The sequence below is a fragment of the Mustela nigripes genome, chromosome X (assembly GCF_022355385.1).
Source record: "Mustela nigripes isolate SB6536 chromosome X, MUSNIG.SB6536, whole genome shotgun sequence".
NCBI classification, from domain to species: domain Eukaryota; kingdom Metazoa; phylum Chordata; class Mammalia; order Carnivora; family Mustelidae; genus Mustela; species Mustela nigripes.
Genome location: NC_081575.1, coordinates 33,805,807 through 33,825,271, shown reverse-complemented (window position 1 = coordinate 33,825,271; position 19,465 = coordinate 33,805,807). Strand labels below are relative to the sequence as shown.

Here is a 19,465-nt window from a genome sequence, read left to right as displayed (position 1 = left end):
TACCTTTACATATGCAGTGCTCAAACTTATTGGTAATCAGAGAAATGAAGAACCACAATTAAATACCAATAGTCACTAGATCAGGAGAAATTAAAGGGTGCTGGCACTTTAATTTGTGTTGGCAAACATGTGGAAGAGCAGGAACTCATACACTGTGGTGAGAATGAATGCAAATTGATACAACCATTGAAAAATAATATGGCATTATATAGCAATATTAGCAAAGTTCATGCCTTATAATCCATGACTTCCAAGGTTGAGTATACATCCTAAAGAATGGCTTACAATTAAGCACTAACATATGTGTAAAGAATTATTTGTAACAGTATTGCTTGTAATTACCCCAAACTGGGAGCAATTAAATTATACAAGAAACAGTAAAATGGATACTGACATTGCTGCCTTTAGTAATACAATCTAATATCATACAGATAAGAAAGCTGAGGCACAGAAAGATACTATTGTTTACCCAAAATCACACATATTTTAAGTGACAGGGGTGAGATTTGCCTCCAAGCCATTAAACCCTAAACTCTTTTGGTATTCTATGACACTGGTTCTCATAAATTTGTTCTGTAGAAAATGGATGACACAAGGCTAAACTACATGAAATTGACCTTTTTATAAGGCAAAAAGAGTTGAATACTAGAAAAGTCACACAGGTCAACCTCACAGTTCTCTTTAGTCCTGAACCTAGTTGGTCTGAAATCAACTTGTACAGTGTAGCATCCTATTTCTCCCTAGCTTTCTCACTCAAAATGACTTTCTATACTGCGTTGGTGAAAAAAAGGTTCCTCTGCTCTTTTCTTCTAAAAGCTATCATTGCTAAAAAGCCTTGATTGCTTTTTTATTCCAGCTTTCATTTTATTAAGTGACTGTGGCAAAACAAAACGAAACAAAAACAACAACAAAAACAAAACACAATCCGATTAGCCATAGGAGATGGAAATGATGAAAGCAATTACAACTGTCGACATCAATCAAGAAATACAGTCTTTGGGAAGCATTTGTACTAGTCACCCACTTCGTGGCAACAGAGTCTTCCCAAAGTAAAAAACCCGTAAGAATCTTTTTCCGTAAGAGTGAACCAGAGAGGGAGGGAGAGAGTGAAAGCAAGTGAAACCTTTGGAGATTTTTTTTCTTCTTCTTCCTATTTCTGTCTTGAAGCTAGACAATCCACTTGCAATTCTCCCTACCCTCCCTCTCTCTCCATACTCTGGTCCCACTCCCTCACAACCGGCACTTACCCTGCCGTTCCTGGTGGGAAGCCCCCCGAAACCAACAATGCCCAGCAGAGGGAAACAAAACAGATATACCAGTCCAGACAAGAAATTGATAAAACTTTGCAAAAAAGAAACAAAAAAGGAAAAACTAACTAACCTCAACCAACTAGCCCCTGAGCCACCCGGGGGCGCCTTCCTACTTCCTGTCGCACAGTCGCACACACAAAAGGCAGTGCGCCGGAGCCAGAGATCAGAAGCCGCCATCATCCACAGCCAGAGGAGCAGGAAATAACAACGCGGCCACCACAGAAATGGAAACGGCGGTCAACACTCAGAGCGACCCCCAGGATGAGATCCCCAGCTTGGAGGGTAGCCCGGTCTTGCAGGTGATTCCGGAGCCAGGGCCGCCACCCAGTGCCCCATACCTGCCACAGACACCCAGCCAAGGTGGCCCAGTCATCAGGCCGGCGGAAACGGTGGCTGTGGAACGGAGCAGCCTTGGTGGCTTGAATGGTGACAACCGGCAGCAGCAGCAACAGCGTATCAATTGCGTGGTATGTGGGGCCAAGTCAAGTGGCAAACACTACGGCCAGTTCACATGCGAGGGCTGCAAGAGCTTCTTCAAGCGCAGTGTGGGGAAGAGTCAAAACTTCACATGTCAAGCCAACAAAGACTGTCGCATTGACCAGCACCAGCGCAACCGGTGCCAGTACTGCCGCTTCAAAAAGTGCGTCGACATGGGTATGAAAAGAGATGCAGTGCACAAGAACAGGATACCACTCGTCCAGCCAACCCGTGGGCAAGTAGTGCCGACCAATAGGGAATCCCTCGGCTTCCACACTAACCTGTCTGATTATATTTCTCTGCTGATCCACGCCGAGCCCTATACCCTGTTCGGGTCAGGCAGCCAGTGCGTGCAGCCCAACGATGTCTTGACCCTTGAGAACATTTGTGAGCAGGCTGCCCGGGTGCTCTTCGGTGCCATTGAATGGGCCCAGAAAATACCCTTCTTCCCTGACCTGCCCATCGACGACCAAGTGGCCCTGCTTCGCCTCACCTGGTGTGACCTGTTCATGGTGAACTGGGCACAGTGCTCCATGCCACTCCATGTCCTCCCATTCCTGGCTGCCACCAGCTTACAGGGCTCGCAGGCGTCCTCCAGCCAGGTGGCCATCTTTATGGACCAGGTACAGATTTTTCAAGAGCAAATGGAGAAGTTCAAAACTCTGCGCGTCGACCCCGTTGAGTACAGCTGCATCAAAGCCATAATCCTGTTCACTTCAGATGCCATTGGTCTCTCTGATGTAGCCAGTGTGGAAAGCTGGCAGGAAAAGTCCCAGTCAGCTTTGGAGAAATACGTTAGAATCCAGTACTCCAACCAACCAATGAGATTTGGAAAGCTTTTGCTTCGCCTTCCTTCCCTCCGCACAGTCTCCTCCTCCGTGATAGAGCAATTATTTTTCGTTCATTTGGTAGGTAAAATCTCCATCAAAAGCCTCATCCGGGATATATTATTGTCGGGTAACAGTCCTAACTAGCTGTATACGGCATCCAAAAAATAAATCAGAATAAGAAGGGGAACTGAAACAGAAAGAAAAGGAAAAGACTGGTTTGTTTGCTTAAATTCCTTCTGTTAAAGGATATATGTTACAAGTTTGCTAAAAGAAGAGAGGAAAACAATTTAATGGACTATGAGTTAAAAAAAAAAAAAAAAGACTGTTTACAGAATACAAAAAAAACCACAAAAACAAAAAAACAGAAACAAAACAAAAACAAAAACAAAAACAAAACAAAACAAAAAAACCTGAAAAAACAAAAACCTAAAAAAACTCCTGTGTGGGTGAGAACAGCCTGCTACTTATTTTTGTATAAAAAGGAAATTAGCTTTCTCTCTCTCTCTTTTTCGGTAAATTTTTCAAAAATATTGCTTAAAGTGCATTTAAGGAGAAGGGAAGAAAACTAGCAAAATGCAGAAAGTAAGTCTTTTTTGTTTTTTTTTCCAAATTATTAATTGTCTTTTGTCTATGTACCTCTAGCTGTTCTTTTCTATACTGTTCTAGTTCCAAACCAGTTTATTCTGGGATTTTATAATAAGTTTTGATACAATCCTGGCTTCTTAAATGCTATGTATCCTTAAAATATATGTTCTGCAAGAATTAAAACTGAGTCCATGACAATATCCTAGGAATACATAAAGCCTTAAAAGGCAGCTCAAAGAAGATGGAAACACACTTATGAGGGGTATCCAAAAAATTTACCTGAAATTGAGCACTTTAATTTGAAAACTGCAGGAATTATACGTAACACTTAGCTTCCCCTACCCTGCCTCTCCCCTCAAAAGACACCATGACTAACCTAGATTTTTAAAAATAATTTAGAGAATGAACTGTGGGATTTATTGGCAGCAAGGAATGTGTCCAAGGCACTTGCTGTAGTTTTGAATAAAAAGTGAACTTTTGTCATTTGAACTGAGTCCCACTCAGCTCTTGAATTGTTACTGTATTTGTATATTTAGAAATCCTTTCAATTGTAAGTATTGGCATTATCTCCTTTTTTAAAAATGTGGTTGAAATCGGCATGATGAAATAACAGTGTTGGCACTTATAGGTAACATGATTGATTTAGTATCTCAGAGTTTACAATTTGTTGTTAAATGAAGGGTTTTTTCCTTAAGTACCATATTTCAGTATACTGTAAAAGTTATAATAACTGAACTATTTGGTCAAGTGTTATATTCCAAGAAAAACTGAAAGTACTCAGAAATTAAAGTATTGTTTATTTAAAGTCTTAAAAATAATCTTTTTCTGAGCCACCCTATACCCCAAATGAAAGTAAACCATCTACCCTTGACCTGGTCCTCCAGAGGACTCCATACCACACAAATCCACCAATTTTGGAAGAGCTTTCCAAAATAAGTAAGACACAATGCATCTATTTATATATGCAGATAAATTTTTCTCAGGATTGTATTTTAGGATTTTAATAAAGTAGATGATAGGGGAGGGTGACAAGCAAGTCATGAACAATTTGGTCACAAAAATCTCTTTATGATTTCACAGGTCAGAAATATCTACCTGTTGGTATAGAAAAAAAAGAATCAAAAGTTTATAGATGCTTTAGAGAAATCGTCTTAAGTATAAGAAATTGAATTAGGTCAAATAATCTGGAAAAAAAAAGTTATAAAACGGTCACATAATTTGGTCTAAAATGTGTACCTTTTTCTAATTTCTCAAAGCTAGAGTTTTCTTTCCATGCAGAAACAAATATATCAAAGTTAAATTTTTTTAAATTGAAGTATAATTGAGATATAACATAATGTTAGGTTTGTGTGTACAACATAACCATCCCACATCCTCACCAACACTTATTTTTTTTATAATAGCTATTTTGACAACTAATGAGATGATATCTCACTGTAGTCTTGAAGCATATTCATATTTCCCTGATGATGGGTGATGTTGAACATCCTTTCATGCACCTGTTGGCCATCTGGATGTTCCTGTGGGAAAATGCCTATTCCGATCCTCTGCTTATTTTTAAATCAGATTTCTTGGGGTTTTGTTGGTGGTGTTGGGTAATAGGAGTTCTTTAAGTATTTTGGAAATTAGGCCCTTAATGGATATATGATTTGGAAATATCTTTTCCCATTCAGTAGGTTGCTTTTTTATTTTGTTGATGGTTTCTTTTCCTGTGCAGAAGCTTTTTATTTTAAGGTAGTCTCATGTGTTTATTTTTGCTTTTGTAGTTCAGATCCAAAATGATATCCCTTAGACCAATGTCCAGGAACTTACCACTTATGTTTTATTCTAGAAGTTTTATGGTTTCTGGTCTTACATTCAAGTTTTTTATTTATTTTTTGACCTCATTTTTTTCTCCATTTGTTTGTTTCAGTATGCAAATATTTGTTTATTGGTTTTTACAAATGTATTACGGTAATATAAGATACGAACAATGTGAAAAACTGGATGGGAAGATATGCTAACTCTATTATTTTAGGAACTTTTCTGTATATCTGCAATTATTCCAAAAATAAAGTTCTTTAAAATCTGTAAATAAGTGTATATTCTTTCTTTCTATATCTTCTTATTATATTCCACTAGGGGTGCCTGGTTAAGCATCCAACTCTTGATTTCATCTAGGGTCATGATCTCAGGGTCATGAGATTGAGCCCCATATCAGCTCCAGGCTCAGGGCAGAGTCTGCTTGAGATTCCCTCCTCTCTCTCCGTCTGCCCTCACCCTTCTCATGTGCTCACTCTCTATATCTCAAATACATAAATAAATAAATAAAATCAATATTCTACTAGATTATTTGTATTTCTAGGTGAGCACTATTTTATTTTGAGGTATAATATTCATACAGTTTAAGTGCAAAAAATCTTAATTGCATAGGTCATTAACGTATTTTTTGGTAAGTAATTTTTTTATTTATGTATTTGACAGACAGAGATCACAAGTAGGCAGAGAGGCAGGCAGAGAGAGAAGTGGAAGCAGGCTCCCTGCTGAGCAGAGAGCCTAATGCGGTGCTCCATCCCAGGACCCTGGGATCATGACCTGAGCCGAAGGCAGAGGCTTTAACCCACTGAGCCACCCAGGTGCCCCTAGATAAGTAATTTTTAAACACACATATATACACACCCAGGTGAAACCACCATCCAGATTGAAATATACAGTTACTAGCAACCTAAGTGTCTCATACCACAGCCTAATCAATAAGCAGTATCATGCCCCAAGAGATAATCGCTATATTGACTTCTTTCATAATAGTTAAATACCTGTTCCTAAACTTCATATAAATAGAATCACAAAGTATTTTGTTTTGTTTGTTCATTTGTTTCGTTTTTTAGATTCCACATATAAGTGGAAATCATATGGCATTTGTCTTTTTCTGTCTGATGTATTTCCCTTAGATTTATCTAGGCTCATCCATGTTGTGGCAAATGGAACTTTTTAATTCTTTTTTGGGGGCTGAGTAATATTCCTCTGTGTGTGTGTGTGTGTGTGTGTGTGTGTGTGTCTGTGTGTGTGTGTGAGAGAGAGAGAGAGAGTGACATCATCTTTATCCATGATACTATAGGGTACTTGCCTTTCTAAGTTTGGCTTACTTCAGTTATAATGCCCTCTAGAGTCATCCATGTTGTATTTGTGATTTTTCTGGTTTTCTTCTTGTAGTTGATTTCTAGTTTTATACCTTGTGGTTGAAAAGACGCTTGATATTTTAGTCTTCTTAAATGTATTGAGACTTGTTTTGTGGTCTAATGTGTGATCTATCTTGAAGAATGCTCCATGCACCCTTGAGAAGTATGTGTATTCTGCTGCTATTCAGTGGAATATTAAATATATATACACAAATAGGTATATACATTTATTTATCTGGTCTAACATGTAATTCAAGGTTTATGTTTCCATATTAATTTTCTGTCTGGATGATCTATCCATTGATGCAATTGGAGTACTGAAGTTCCCCACTATTATTGTATTACTGTCAATATCTCTTCTTTTATGTATATTAGTATTTGCTCTATGTATTTAGGTCCTTCTATGTCAGGTGCATAAATATTTTAAAATATTATAACTTCTATAATAGCCTGAAATTAGGTGCTAATTGAGACCGCTCCCTCATATACTAGATTAGTATATGAACTCCTTTCTGAGAGGTATCAAGGAGCTGTAATGAGGCCAAGTGAGAACTCAAAGATGGTATCCCCCAGCCTACATTCCCTAAGAGCACTTCTGTAGCCTTTAGATGTGTGGTAAGCCTAGAGCCCACCCTCAGACTGGAGCTCCAGATCAAGTAGATAGGCCTTTTCCATGGGAAGACTGGGGGTAAGTTTCAGTCTGCTGTCTGTGCAATACCTTTGGGGTGGTAGCTTGCAAAGAACTGCCTTTCCAATTTTTCCAGAACTATAAGGCCCCAAAATGTAACTCTCCTTAGCTACTAGAGTCAGGCACTCAAGGGGCATTCCCCTTGGAAAGGCTGTGGCGGAGTGGTGCTTAGGGGTAGGGCCCTCTCCCTGGCCAGTTGTTTTGAGGGGAGGCTGTGGAGTGCTGCTTGAGGGTGGTGCTCTTGCTGGCTGGCTTAGGCAGGATCATAGCGAGTACCGAGTACCACCGGGGCTAGCAAGTTAGAGGGAGAGTGAAAAAATGGCTTCTGCTAACATTTCTGTTCCCTGGAGAGTTCCATTGGCTCCTGCCCTTCCTGTAGGCACAACAAGACTAACAAGTGAATCTTTTTACCATATGGTCTAATGGCTTTTCAGACTGTTGCTTTTGCTCTGGGTCCTAGGTGAATGAGTCTATATACAAGTCCTCTAAGAGTGGAGTCTCTCTGTTTCCTACAGCCTCATGGCTTAAAAAAATATTTATTTATTTATTTATTTATTTATTTATTTATTTGAGAGAAAGCAGAAGTGAGGGGACGAGTAGAGGGATACATAGGCTCCCTGCTCACCACCGTAGGGCTTGATCCATGAGCTGAAGGCAGACACTTAACTGACTAAGCCACCCAGGTGCCCCAGCCCCTGGCTTTTAAAACCAGACATTTTTGGAGCTCATCTCTCTGGCATTGGTCTCAGGGTCAGGATGGCTGATGTGGGGCACAGATCCCTAAGTCCTCAAGGAGAATCTCCATATTTGTGAGATCCCTCCCAACTATGGTGGCAGCACCGCAGGTAGGGCCTTTGCTGAGACTGCATCTCTGTCTCTCTTACCCATCTTAATGTGGCCTTTTTATCCTCTGTTATGGAGCAGCTTGTTCAGGTAGTTCTCAGGTCTTTTTCAGAGGAAATTTTTCCATATGGAGCTGTAGATCTGTTGTATCTGTGGGAGGAGGTGGATTCGGGATCTTCCTACGGTACCCTCTTAAACTGCCTCTCAAATCTAAATTTTAAATACCCAAAATATCCCCCAGAATATGAAGGAAATTGATTTTTCTATATATTTTGTTTTTAGATAACAGTTCCGAGGATGAGAATATTTATAAAACTAGGACAAAACTAAGTATTTCCCTGTCCCTGCCCCTCCATTCCCTTGCCCCCACCTTCAGACTAATCGTAAATCGTTATTAATCATATACTTTTCAGATTCTAATGACATCTTATGCCCTGTCAATATAAATACTTCCTAATTCCGATGAAATGAGGTACAGATAGGACAAAGTCACAGATATTTGGGGGGAAGTTGCTATTATATCTCAAATTCAAGTTTTCATTTTGCCACTTTAATCTCTGGGGAGGAAATTACTTTATTAATGTCAGTCTTCTCAAAGTACACTTGCCATGGTCTATTCTTAGAAGAACCATTAGAAAAATTACAGTTCTTAAGAAAACTGAGACCTCCCCCTTAGTGACATGTTCTCAAGAAGAAAATTATTTCCTTCAGACTTCTGGCCCAGGGAAAGTTTTGTGGAAAAGATTTTGAAACAGCTTATTACCCTTTTGTGGTAATTAAAATGGAAAACTACTTAAGATTCTAAGTGTGCCACAGAATTCCAAATGTTTTAGTGCCATTGTTATTTTGTTACTGTACTAGAGAATTACGATTCATGCTTCATTATATTTTACACTTATGAGAACCATGTATCCCACTGTTTCTCATTAACTGAAGGTACACACACTACACAATGTTGACTCAGATCCTCCTAGCAATACAGCTTCTCACTGGAAATTGAAGCTTTTACAAATATTAATTCTTTTTTAGTTGATTCTGAAAAGGACACTAACCTGTTACAGTCCTCTCTCAGCAAGAAAATAATTATTGGTAATTATAATTTGCCAGTGATCTTAATTAGAAGTTATCTTAAGTGATAAGATAAAAAAGTCCAAGGAACTTCTCAAAATTTAAAAAGTGAGCTTTGAGCTGAGAAATTACAGAGCACGGAGGCCACAGAAGTAGAAAATACTAACACAACACCAGCCAAGGACAATATTGATAAGAAAGAAAGAACCTCTTTTCTTGTGTTTAGGTATGAGTTTAGAGGCTGAGGAAGTAGCTCAGATATACTCCAGATTCCTCACCTTTATTTGGTTGATAATAGTATATCCCTCACATAATTTAAAGACTAACCAATATAATAAAACACCCAGAATAGTGCCTGGCACATATAATCACATTTATGTGCTTCTAACCAGCATATAAGTATTGCCTACTACTATTACAAAATAGTATTTTTAGTATTCTAAGGATTGTATTTTCTATCAAGTTTTTACATTTATCTACAAGCCCTTAAAGTGTCTTTTGAACAATGCTGAGTTATGTCTGGGCCTCCAAGTACTTATATTTTGACTAAAATATTTTGTATAAGATAAATCGCTGTTTATTCTTAATAGACAGTAAGTGATTGAGTGGTCTGCATTTTTTTTGTTGTTGTTTTTTAGTTATGTTAGAACTTTAAAAGTATCCATATAATCTATAAGTACCTGTAGTTAGTGTGTCCCATTCTTCAAGATATCTAAGAACAAAGATCCCACTGTCCTTTTTCAGGATAATCAAAGATCCTGGGGTATTCAAGAAATTTCTGAATAATTCTAAATGTGAATATTTAGTTTTATGTCCTTCTAAAGCCTTATTCTACTTACCTGTTCTATTGTCTTTGTAACGAGTTTGAAATGCAATTGCTTTCCTACCATATGGATATGTTTAGTGGTATGGCTCCCCATAAACATCAAATCAAATGTGTGAAGGAATAAAGCCCAAAATACCATTACACTGAAATGTTTTACAAAAAGAAAAAATTTCCAAATCCCAGCCAATGAAACACTTAGGTTTGGAAACATTTGAGTTGATCCAGTTCATTATAGAAAAAGTAATTTTCTATTTCATGAGAACTTCCTGTAATAGGATATAAGATAGGTGGGTGGATGATTGGATAGATAACAGATATTTCACTTATAAAAGTTCCTTTTATAAGTGAAATTGAAAAATAAGCACTCAAAAAATATACAAGTATATTAGAGATACAGAGTAGAAAGTGATTAGCCCCTTTTCTTTCTCCCATTTAAAATATAGCACTCCTTGCCTTCCCACCAATATAATAGACTCTTCTCCTTATTTTGCGTGCATTTAAATGAACTGCATGAAGCTTTAATCACAAAAAAAGAGTATTTTGTGCATTTCTTCTCAATCACCAGTTTTACCATGGAAAAAGCTACAGAGTCTGTCATGTGTTAGTTTTATGATTAATGGTTTATTCAAGGGACAAAAAGAAATATACAAAAATTTTCATTTCTATACTGATGTACTTATTTATTTAAATGACTGTGCTTTTTATAAATTATTTTTAGTATCATCTTTGTATTATGAGATCTCCTGATTTCTTTCCCCTACAGACTCTCCTTTAGAGATGGAAGGGGTTCTGGAAATCAGGGAAGATTCTCTTCAGCTCTCAGTTGCTTCCCTGATCATTCATTAGGATTTATCCATTTTTCAAGATTCTGAGTGCCTAGGGGCAGGGGTTGGCCCACGCTGCATGAGCTGGGTGGTAAAAAGGGCAAGTGACCCCAGTGTGAAGTAGTGACCCTAGACCATCCTCCTTTCCTCTCCTCTTGTCAGGCCCCTTCTCACAATTTGTCAGTAATTGAGACTTGGGGCTCCTTCCGTCTGCCATCAAAGACGATCAGACCGGGCGCCTGGGTGGCTCAGTGGGTTAAGCCGCTGCCTTCAGCTCAGGTCATGATCTCAGGGTCCTGGGATCGGGTCCCATATCTGGCTTTTTGCTCAGCAGGGAGCCTGCTTCCCTCTCTCTCTCTCTCTGCCTGCCTCTCTGCCTACTTGTGATCTCTGTCTGTCAAATACATAAAATCTTTAAAAAAAAAAAAAAAAAAAAAAAAGACGCTCAGACCTATGCAGATCAAATGCTCTGTATTTTCGGGGACAGGTCTGATTACATCAAATTTTGTCATTTTTGAAAAGGACAATTAACATTTTTTCAAAGATTTTATTTATTTATTTGATAGGCAGAGATCACAAGTAGGCAGAGAGGCAGGCAGTGGGGTGGGGAGAAGCAGGCTCCGTGCTGAGCAGAGAGCCCGATGCAGCTCAGATACCAGAATCCTGGGATCATGATCTGAGCCAAAGGCAGAGGCTTTAAACCACTGAGCCACCCAGGCGCCCCGACAATTAACTTTTGATGCAAAAAAAATGCTGTATAAGTCTTTAGTCTTCAAATAATCTTCAAATAATCTTCAAAAGAAGGATCTTTTTCATTCATCAACCTGCATTTCCACATTCTCACCTTCCTGTAGGAGGAAATTATTATGGATTTTCATACTTACCTTTCTCTTCTAGTGATCAGCTACAAAGTATGGCATAAGAGAGTACAGGATTAAAAGCCAGGAGATCGGGGTTCTGGGTCTGACTGTACTACTGAGCAGCGCATGAACACAGACAAATCAGTAAACAACTCTCTAGACTTTTTAAAAAATTTTTGACTTAAATTCCATTTAGTTAACATATAGTGTAATACTGGTTTCAGGTGTAGAATTGAGTGATTCATCACTTACTTATAAAACCTGGCGCTCGTCACAACAGGTGCCCTCCTTAATACCCATCACCATTAGAATTTTTTTTCATCTTCTTATTTATCTATCCATCCATTCACTCATTCAAACAACCCATAATTAAGTACCTACTTTGCATCAGGCACTCTTCTCATTGCAGGCGAGCCCTGGGTATTGCAGGCAAGCTATGAATCTTGGAACACTACATCAAAAACACCGTACAGTACAGATGTACTGTATGGTGACTAACGTAACATAATAAAATTTTAAAAAATGAAACATATATTCCTGGAAGGAGATGGACAATACATAAATGATTAAAATGTAAAGTTGGATCATAGTAAGTGCTGTAAAATAAAGTAAAATGGTGAGAGGGGATAGGGAGTGTGCGTGTGTGTGTGTGTGTGTGTGTACACATGCACAGTGCTTTGCTAATGATGCCTGTACAAGAGTACTTGATGGTGTTAGATTTTAGTATTTGGTTTCGGATTTAGAGGTGGAAGGGGTTCTGGACAATTGTTTGTGACAATTTCCATCTATGCTTTACTTCTTTCTCCTTAAATGAGAAAACAATGTGAAATAAGCAAAACCTTAAGGCAGACACACTAACGTATCAAACCTCAAAATTACATAACCCAAATGCCTAACCCTTATTCCTAGTGGTGTACTTTGTTGCTTATATATGAGGCAAATGATAATAAAGGCAAAAAATAATAAACACCTGCCATGTTTGTACTAATTTGTGGCTTTTTCTTATTTTTTAAAGATTTTATTTATTTGACAGAGAAAGAGACAGCCAGAAAGGGAACACAAGCAGGGGAAGGAGGGAGGGAGTAAGTAAGTTTCCTGCTGAGCAGAAAGCCTGATGCAGGGCTCAATCCCGGGACCCTGGGATCATGACCTGTGTGGCTGTCTCTTTTAAGAAGCAGAACCTAATCAGGTTATATTCTAAAGATGTGCCCTTCTTAACTTATTGTCTAGTTTAGCCACACCACTTTAAAATTTAAGAGGCTATTCCCACTCCATATCAAACAGACCAACTCACCAGGAACCAACAATCCATGCTCCAGACTGGAGAGATCTTTGTTCTTGTTTGTTGTGCTGACAGAGAGCTCTCATTTCTCAGTTGAGAACACTGGGGGGGTCAGGATTGTAGGATTTCAATGCCTCAGAGATCATGCTGTTGTTGTTTCTTTCTCTCCAGTTTTCCTCTTATGATGAGATATACTTTCGGGGTGCCTGGGTGGCTCAGTAGGTTAAAGCCTCTGCCTTCAGCTCAGGTCATGATCCCAGGGTCCTGGGATGGAGCCCCATATTACATGACTAAATTACTCTCTGCTCAGTGTGGAGCCTGCTTCCTCTTCTCTCTCTGTCTGCCTCTGTGCCTGCTTGTGATCTCTGTCTGTCAAATAAATAAATAAAATCTTTTTTTAAAATGATGAAATATACTTTCTAGCTTATAGAGATCAATTTGGATACATCCACAGGAAGATATCCTAATACCTTCATTTACAATAAGGGAGTTTTTGTTAATATTAAGTAGCTATAAACACCTGGGAGACACAATAAATGCTAGAGGTCTGATCTGCTCATTTTTGCCACAATAAAAATTCCAATTTGTCCAAAGCTTAAGTGTTAGTTATTAAAAAAGCCACAGGAAACTTCTTGGATTTGCAGAAGAAATATATCTTCTTCAAACAACTTGGAACCAATGAAACAACTTCGGCCAAATAACTTAGAACAAATAAACAACTTAAAACAAATAAATAACTTAGAACAAACAGCTTAGGACCCCTATCCAGACAAGTAATCTTTTACTCTCCTCTGTACCTTCCTAAGACTAAATATTCTTGACTTCTTCCCTTCCGTGCCCACTTTTCACCACCCCATGTTTGTATACAAGAATGGAAAGTACTGTGACCTGAGGATGTAAAGCTCCCCTTGTCTCACTTAGGATTTTGTCTTTAGTTAATTGTACCTGCTCACTAGATGAGTGTTCCAACAAAATGTGTCTTTCGTCTGGTAACAGTCCACATTAAATTGTTTGGGAGAATGTCCATTGTACTTGGAAACACCACTAAGAAAAATGTGAGTTGTCTCTAAAACGATCCATACTAATAAGATAAGGGTCACTGAATCTGGCTCTAATATCTATCTTCTTTTTCCAGAGACGAAGTAAATGCTTTCTATGTCTTTGCAAATCTGCAGGCAGAGACATGTTGTGTTGAAATAGCCTATCTGGAAGGAAGACTCTTTCATTATTATCTTATTCCTGAGTATGACTTGTTGCTATTTATAAGAATTCAGTTAGGCAAGTTATTTTAAAAATTATGCTGTTTTGGTAAGACCAATAGGTCAACACTTTAAATCCAGCTGGTAATTTTGTGGTGCCCCACTAGCTTAAATTTTTTATCCCTTTAAGGACTACTCGCAGATATATCAAAAACAGAATAGTATTATTTCACCACTGGTCAAGAATTCTGAAGGCCTTTGGTGTTCATCTCTTCTCCAAATCCAAATACACATACTCTTCCCTTACCTCTATAGGTCTCTTCATTCCTTGTTAAATGTTTCAGAAGATAAGGGTATGAATTAAACATCAAAAAAGAATAATAAAAATAGAAAAGTGAGAAATCAAGGGTTGGCAATTCTAAAGACAGTGACAATACCATAGATTAAAAAATTGGAAATTCTGCAACATAAGTGTACTACTTAATGCTCTTATATATTAAAAAACCTTTAAATTTGAAAAGCGCTTTCACATGTAGCCTCTTGTTTAATTCGTATAATTTGTACCGATAACTAAATGCTGTGACCCTGCGAGTTGGATATAATTAGCTTCCCTTTATTTTTAGAGAGAGCTAGAGGGTGGGGGAGCGTGAGAGGGAGAGGGAGAGAGAAAATCTTAAGCAGGCTCCATGCCCAGCACGCAGCCCAACATGGGGCTCTATCTCAAGACCCTGAGGATCGTGACTTGAGCCTAAATCAAGGATCCATCGCTTAACTGACCAAGACACCTAGGTGCCCCTAATTGACTTCATTTTTAAAGTGAAGAAAATGAGAATCAGAGAGATTAAAAATCTATCCAAGCTCAGGAGTGGTAGAGCTTAAATTAGAGCCCAGCTCGGTCAGACTCCAGAGCTTCAGTCTTTTATACCAGGAGCACAAAAATGTAGATAGTGACACAGTGACACAGTGAAACCGAGGTAGGTAGTGGAAACAGTATCACTCTTCTTGGGTATCAAGTACGGTGATGAATTGGGTACAACACCTGCCCAAGTATTCCTTTTTTTCTTTCCATTACATTGAAAACAAGAGAGGATGACATGCTTACGATAGTAAAATGAGTCATTGTTAACACAGGAACCAGAAATCCTGTGTCACCCTGACCCTGTTCTCTTTCCACTATACCATTCTTTCTTGCCACATTGTGGCCCTCTTAGCTCCAGTTCACCTGTAGTTGGCCTAGGGTAAATTTTGGTGAAGACTGTCTAATGTAATTTTCTTATAATTTTTAATAGAGTTCCCTAATTATTTTATTTTTTTTGCATTTCTAAATATTTAAACTCTATCCCTGAAACTAATAATATAGTATATGTTAATTAATTCATTTCCTAATTATTAAGATTTCAGTTTCCCAGATTGGGCAATGCTGCACTTTGAGTTTTTTGTTTTTTTTTTTTTAAAGATTTTATTTGTTTATTTGACAGACAGAGATCGCAGAGAGGCAGAGAGGCAGGCAGAGAGAGAGGAGGAAGCAGGCTCCTTGCGGAGCAGAGAGCCCGATGCGGGGCTCGATCCCAGGACCTGGGATCATGACCCGAGCCGAAGGCAGAGGCCCCAACCCACTGAGCCACTCAGGCGCCCCTCACTTTGAGTTTCTAATCTAAGCTACTATGCATATAAACTAAACATCCATGGGCACAAAAGTACCCCTAGATTATTACTTCCAGCCCTTAAGTGAATTAAAGAATAAATTAATTGTTGTGCTATTAGGATTAAATAGGGTTAGTGGCTTTAAAAGAACACATTGTTCCTTACATATTCCCATTTGAGAAGCTGGCAATATCTATTTTTTTTTTCTTTTTAATTTATTTGACAGATCACAAGTAGGCAGAGAGGAAGGCAGAGAGAGAGGAAGGGATTTGGGATCATGACCCGAGGAGAAGGCAGAGGCTTTAACCCACTGAGCCACCCAGGCGCCCTAGCAATATCTATTCATCAAGCTAAATACTCGTAGTAAGACTGGAATGAGGTTGTTTTCATGACTAGAGCACCTGGCTGCAGGCAAAGAAGAGTATCTATGAAAAAGGATCATTCCCGGGATATGGGGACAGAGCCATCATCAGTTAGGGAAAGGGGGCAAGCAATGTCCCATTGGGACACAATAGTAAAATTAACTTTGCTTAAGTGTCATGGCATGCATGTGCTACAACAGTGGTCTTAGAAAAGCATCTACTGGAAATGGTTATCCAAATTTTTGTAAGATTATTTGCTTCCTTCATATGATTTTGAACAGGACTGAGAGCTATTGTTGCTGTGGATGAACAATATTCATGTTAGCATTGCCCCTGCTAATAAAATTTCAATGAGAGTGAAAGAATGATCTGGACATATCTGTATTCCACAGATAATTAGGAAGACAATGACTAGTTTACACCCAGGGTCTGAGAGCCAGAAAAGACATTAAAATTCAAATACCACAGCTTCCTCATTTTACAGACTTGGAAACTAAGGTTTGGTGAGCTTAGCTGATGTTTTTTTAACTGATTATTTTAATAACACAAAGGTAAGTAGTATGAGAGCCATAAGTGGAGTCTATATCTGGGTCTGACCATCGACCCAGACTGCATTGCTTTAAAACCAAAGCCCCTGATTCTGCCAGGAACTAATTAATCTTACCACTTCACAGTGCTTGGGGTTTTAATGTCAGGAAATGACCCAACTCTTTACTTTTCCCAGCATGTGTGAATTTCAACATAGACTGTTGATGACTAAAGTCTTCAGTTCCATTTAATAATTTTTAAATGGGAATGTGAGCAGAAAGATACATAACTTAATGGTCTTGACTGATGTGTCAGGCCTGGAGTATGTTGTCTACATAAAAAGAAATTTCAAATGGTGCTTATATTCTTCAGATTACAATTAAGTAAAAAGCCATCATATTTTCCACAAAAAGATAAATATGCTATGGTGTTAGCATGTAAAAACACTACTTAACTATAATATGCTGTTGTTGGTCATAATTAAGACAATGTATTATCTTAGCACTGAAAAAAAGAAAACCTGTTTTATGCTGTACAAATCTACCTTACACTTCTAAACTCCTAAAATGTTTAGAAATAACTGCTGTCAGTTAAGCAGTTAATGAATGAATAAAGTATTTTGGTAGTTATTTCCAAATACATCCACAGCATGTAGTGATACGATTAATATAATATAATATAATATAATATAATATAATAATATCCCCCACAAAAGGAGAGCATTGCTCAAATCCTCAGTACTGTGTAACACTGAATTAATTATACTTAAAATTATCTCTCCATTCTAAATTACAGTGTTATCTATACAACTTTAATTTTTTTAATTTTATTTATTTATTTGACAGAGAGAGAGATCACAAGTAGGCAGAGAGGCAGTCAGAGAGAGTGGGGGAAGCAGGCTCCACTCAGTCCCAGGACCCTGAAATCATGACCTAAGCCAAAGGCAAAGGCTTAACCCACTGAGTCACCCACGCGCCCCTATACAACTTAAATTTTACTTAAACTTTGACCATACCAGTTTCTTACTATGCCCTTCCTATTAAAAACACCACAGAGTGAGGAGCAAGAACATTCTATTGTCCTCATTCTTCTCTCCTTCAAATGTTCAGGCACAGAGATATAAGACATAATCCCTACTCTTGATATTTATAGAAAGAGATTTTTTAAAAAAACAATGCAGAGCAGTTTAGACTAAGTGACAAATATACAATAAGTGTCATGTGAGGTGAGAGGGCGACTAACGATTAATGGTCAGGGAGGAAGTCATTGAGACAGTATCAAGCTCAAATGGCATTTTCTCGAAACTCAAAGCTACTGTTAATGAATGTTAAGGATACAAAACTTTGGTTTTAGTGTGCTAATTTCTCCATCAATACAGTATTCTTTAAATAAGCAGTCACTGCCTCAGATTGCTAATAATGAATGTCACTCAGAATGATAAAATAACAATGATGTCAGGTGGTGGGCATTAAGGAGGGCACGTGATGGAATGAGGAACTGATGAATCACTGAACTCTACCTCTGAAACTAGTAACACACTATCTGTTAATTAACTGAACCTAAATAAAATAAAATTTAAACAAATAACAATGAGATAAAGCAAACATGAATTCTTAGGCATTTGTTAGCATGGTTTATGTCACCACTTGTGAGTTAAAAATGGTTGTCATGAACCGTAAGTTGAGTAGTCACTCAAAGTTCCTCCCCTTTGAAAAATAAAAATAATGAATTAGAAGATTCCTTCTTCTTTTTTCAAAGGATATTTGAAGTTTTTAGCACATATTCTTTCCTACCATAATGGACAGAAAAATAAACTCTTTTCAATATCTAAAACACTTATAAATAACTCAAATGAAAAGTAATAAGTATTATAGACTTGACTTTAGCAGTAGATACATTCACTCATTTAACAACAAGTTAATATTAGGCGGGACACTTTGTATTACAGAACACTTACATTAACGTATATAACTGCATATAACTATATGTAAAAATATATGCTTTATTTATATAGAAATACTTATATTTATAAATGCATTTATACATTATATACATTCCACTATGATAATATTTGATATATGCTGAATTAGAAGTATACACAAAATTCTGAAAGTAATATATCAACTCAAAAGCCTTATTTGCCAGTTTATTTATGTATCCATTTGAATAATATTCACGTAAGGTCTACTGTGAGTGAGGCACTATTCTAGATGTTTGCCGAGAGAGAGTTGACATTAGAGAACCTTTTTAAAGTATGACTCGGATTTTGACAGTCAGAGAAGCAGTAGGATTTGACATTCCAAGCAGTGGGAATGACACAAAAATGAATGAAAATGTGAGAATACATGATATGACCAGGAACATTAGTGCTGAGTACTAAGAATACTGGGTATGTCCTTGTTAGGGGAAGTTAGAAACGGTAGGCAGATGTCAAACTATAATGCGCCTTGAATTTAAAAATTCAAGAGAATGTGGAGTTTATTGTTTGGACAATAGGATGCTGTGTTTTTCCCATTAAAAATCTTGAAGTGAAAGATTTTGATCTTAGAAAAAATGAGTTTTGTAGGATCATCGGATTCAAGTAGAGTAAGGTTGGTGGCAGCCATCTTTTATACATAGCCATTCTTTTTCTAAAAATTTTTTGAGTACAGCTGACACACCATGTTACATGAATTTCAGGTGTACAACATAGTGATTCAACATCTCTGTACCTTATACTGTGCCCATACAACACTATTACAATATCATTGACTGTATTCCCTATGCTGTGCCCTTTATTCTCCTGACCATATGCATACTCATTCTTTATGCATTTTCTCCAGACTTCTCAAGTCATCATAACTGGAGGACTTTCTATGCCCCAGAAGTAATTCGTGACATTGGATTGACCCTGAGCACTGAGCACACTCCAGACTGATGGAAAATATAAGAATTAGCATTTATTTCTTTGGTATTTTCTAGCTACACACACACACACACAC

At 37.8% G+C, this 19,465-nt stretch overlaps 2 protein-coding genes across 2 annotated transcripts in view; both read left to right on the top strand.

The window, feature by feature from the left end:
- Positions 1-19,465, top strand: part of HTR2C (5-hydroxytryptamine receptor 2C) — a 156,901-nt gene that overhangs the window by 44,239 nt on the left and 93,197 nt on the right. The window lies entirely within an intron of this gene.
- On the top strand, positions 1,535-2,761 carry LOC132007629 (COUP transcription factor 2-like). The gene has a single exon (XM_059385895.1). The coding sequence runs from the start codon at positions 1,535-1,537 to the stop codon at positions 2,759-2,761; it is 1,227 nt and encodes a 408-aa protein (XP_059241878.1).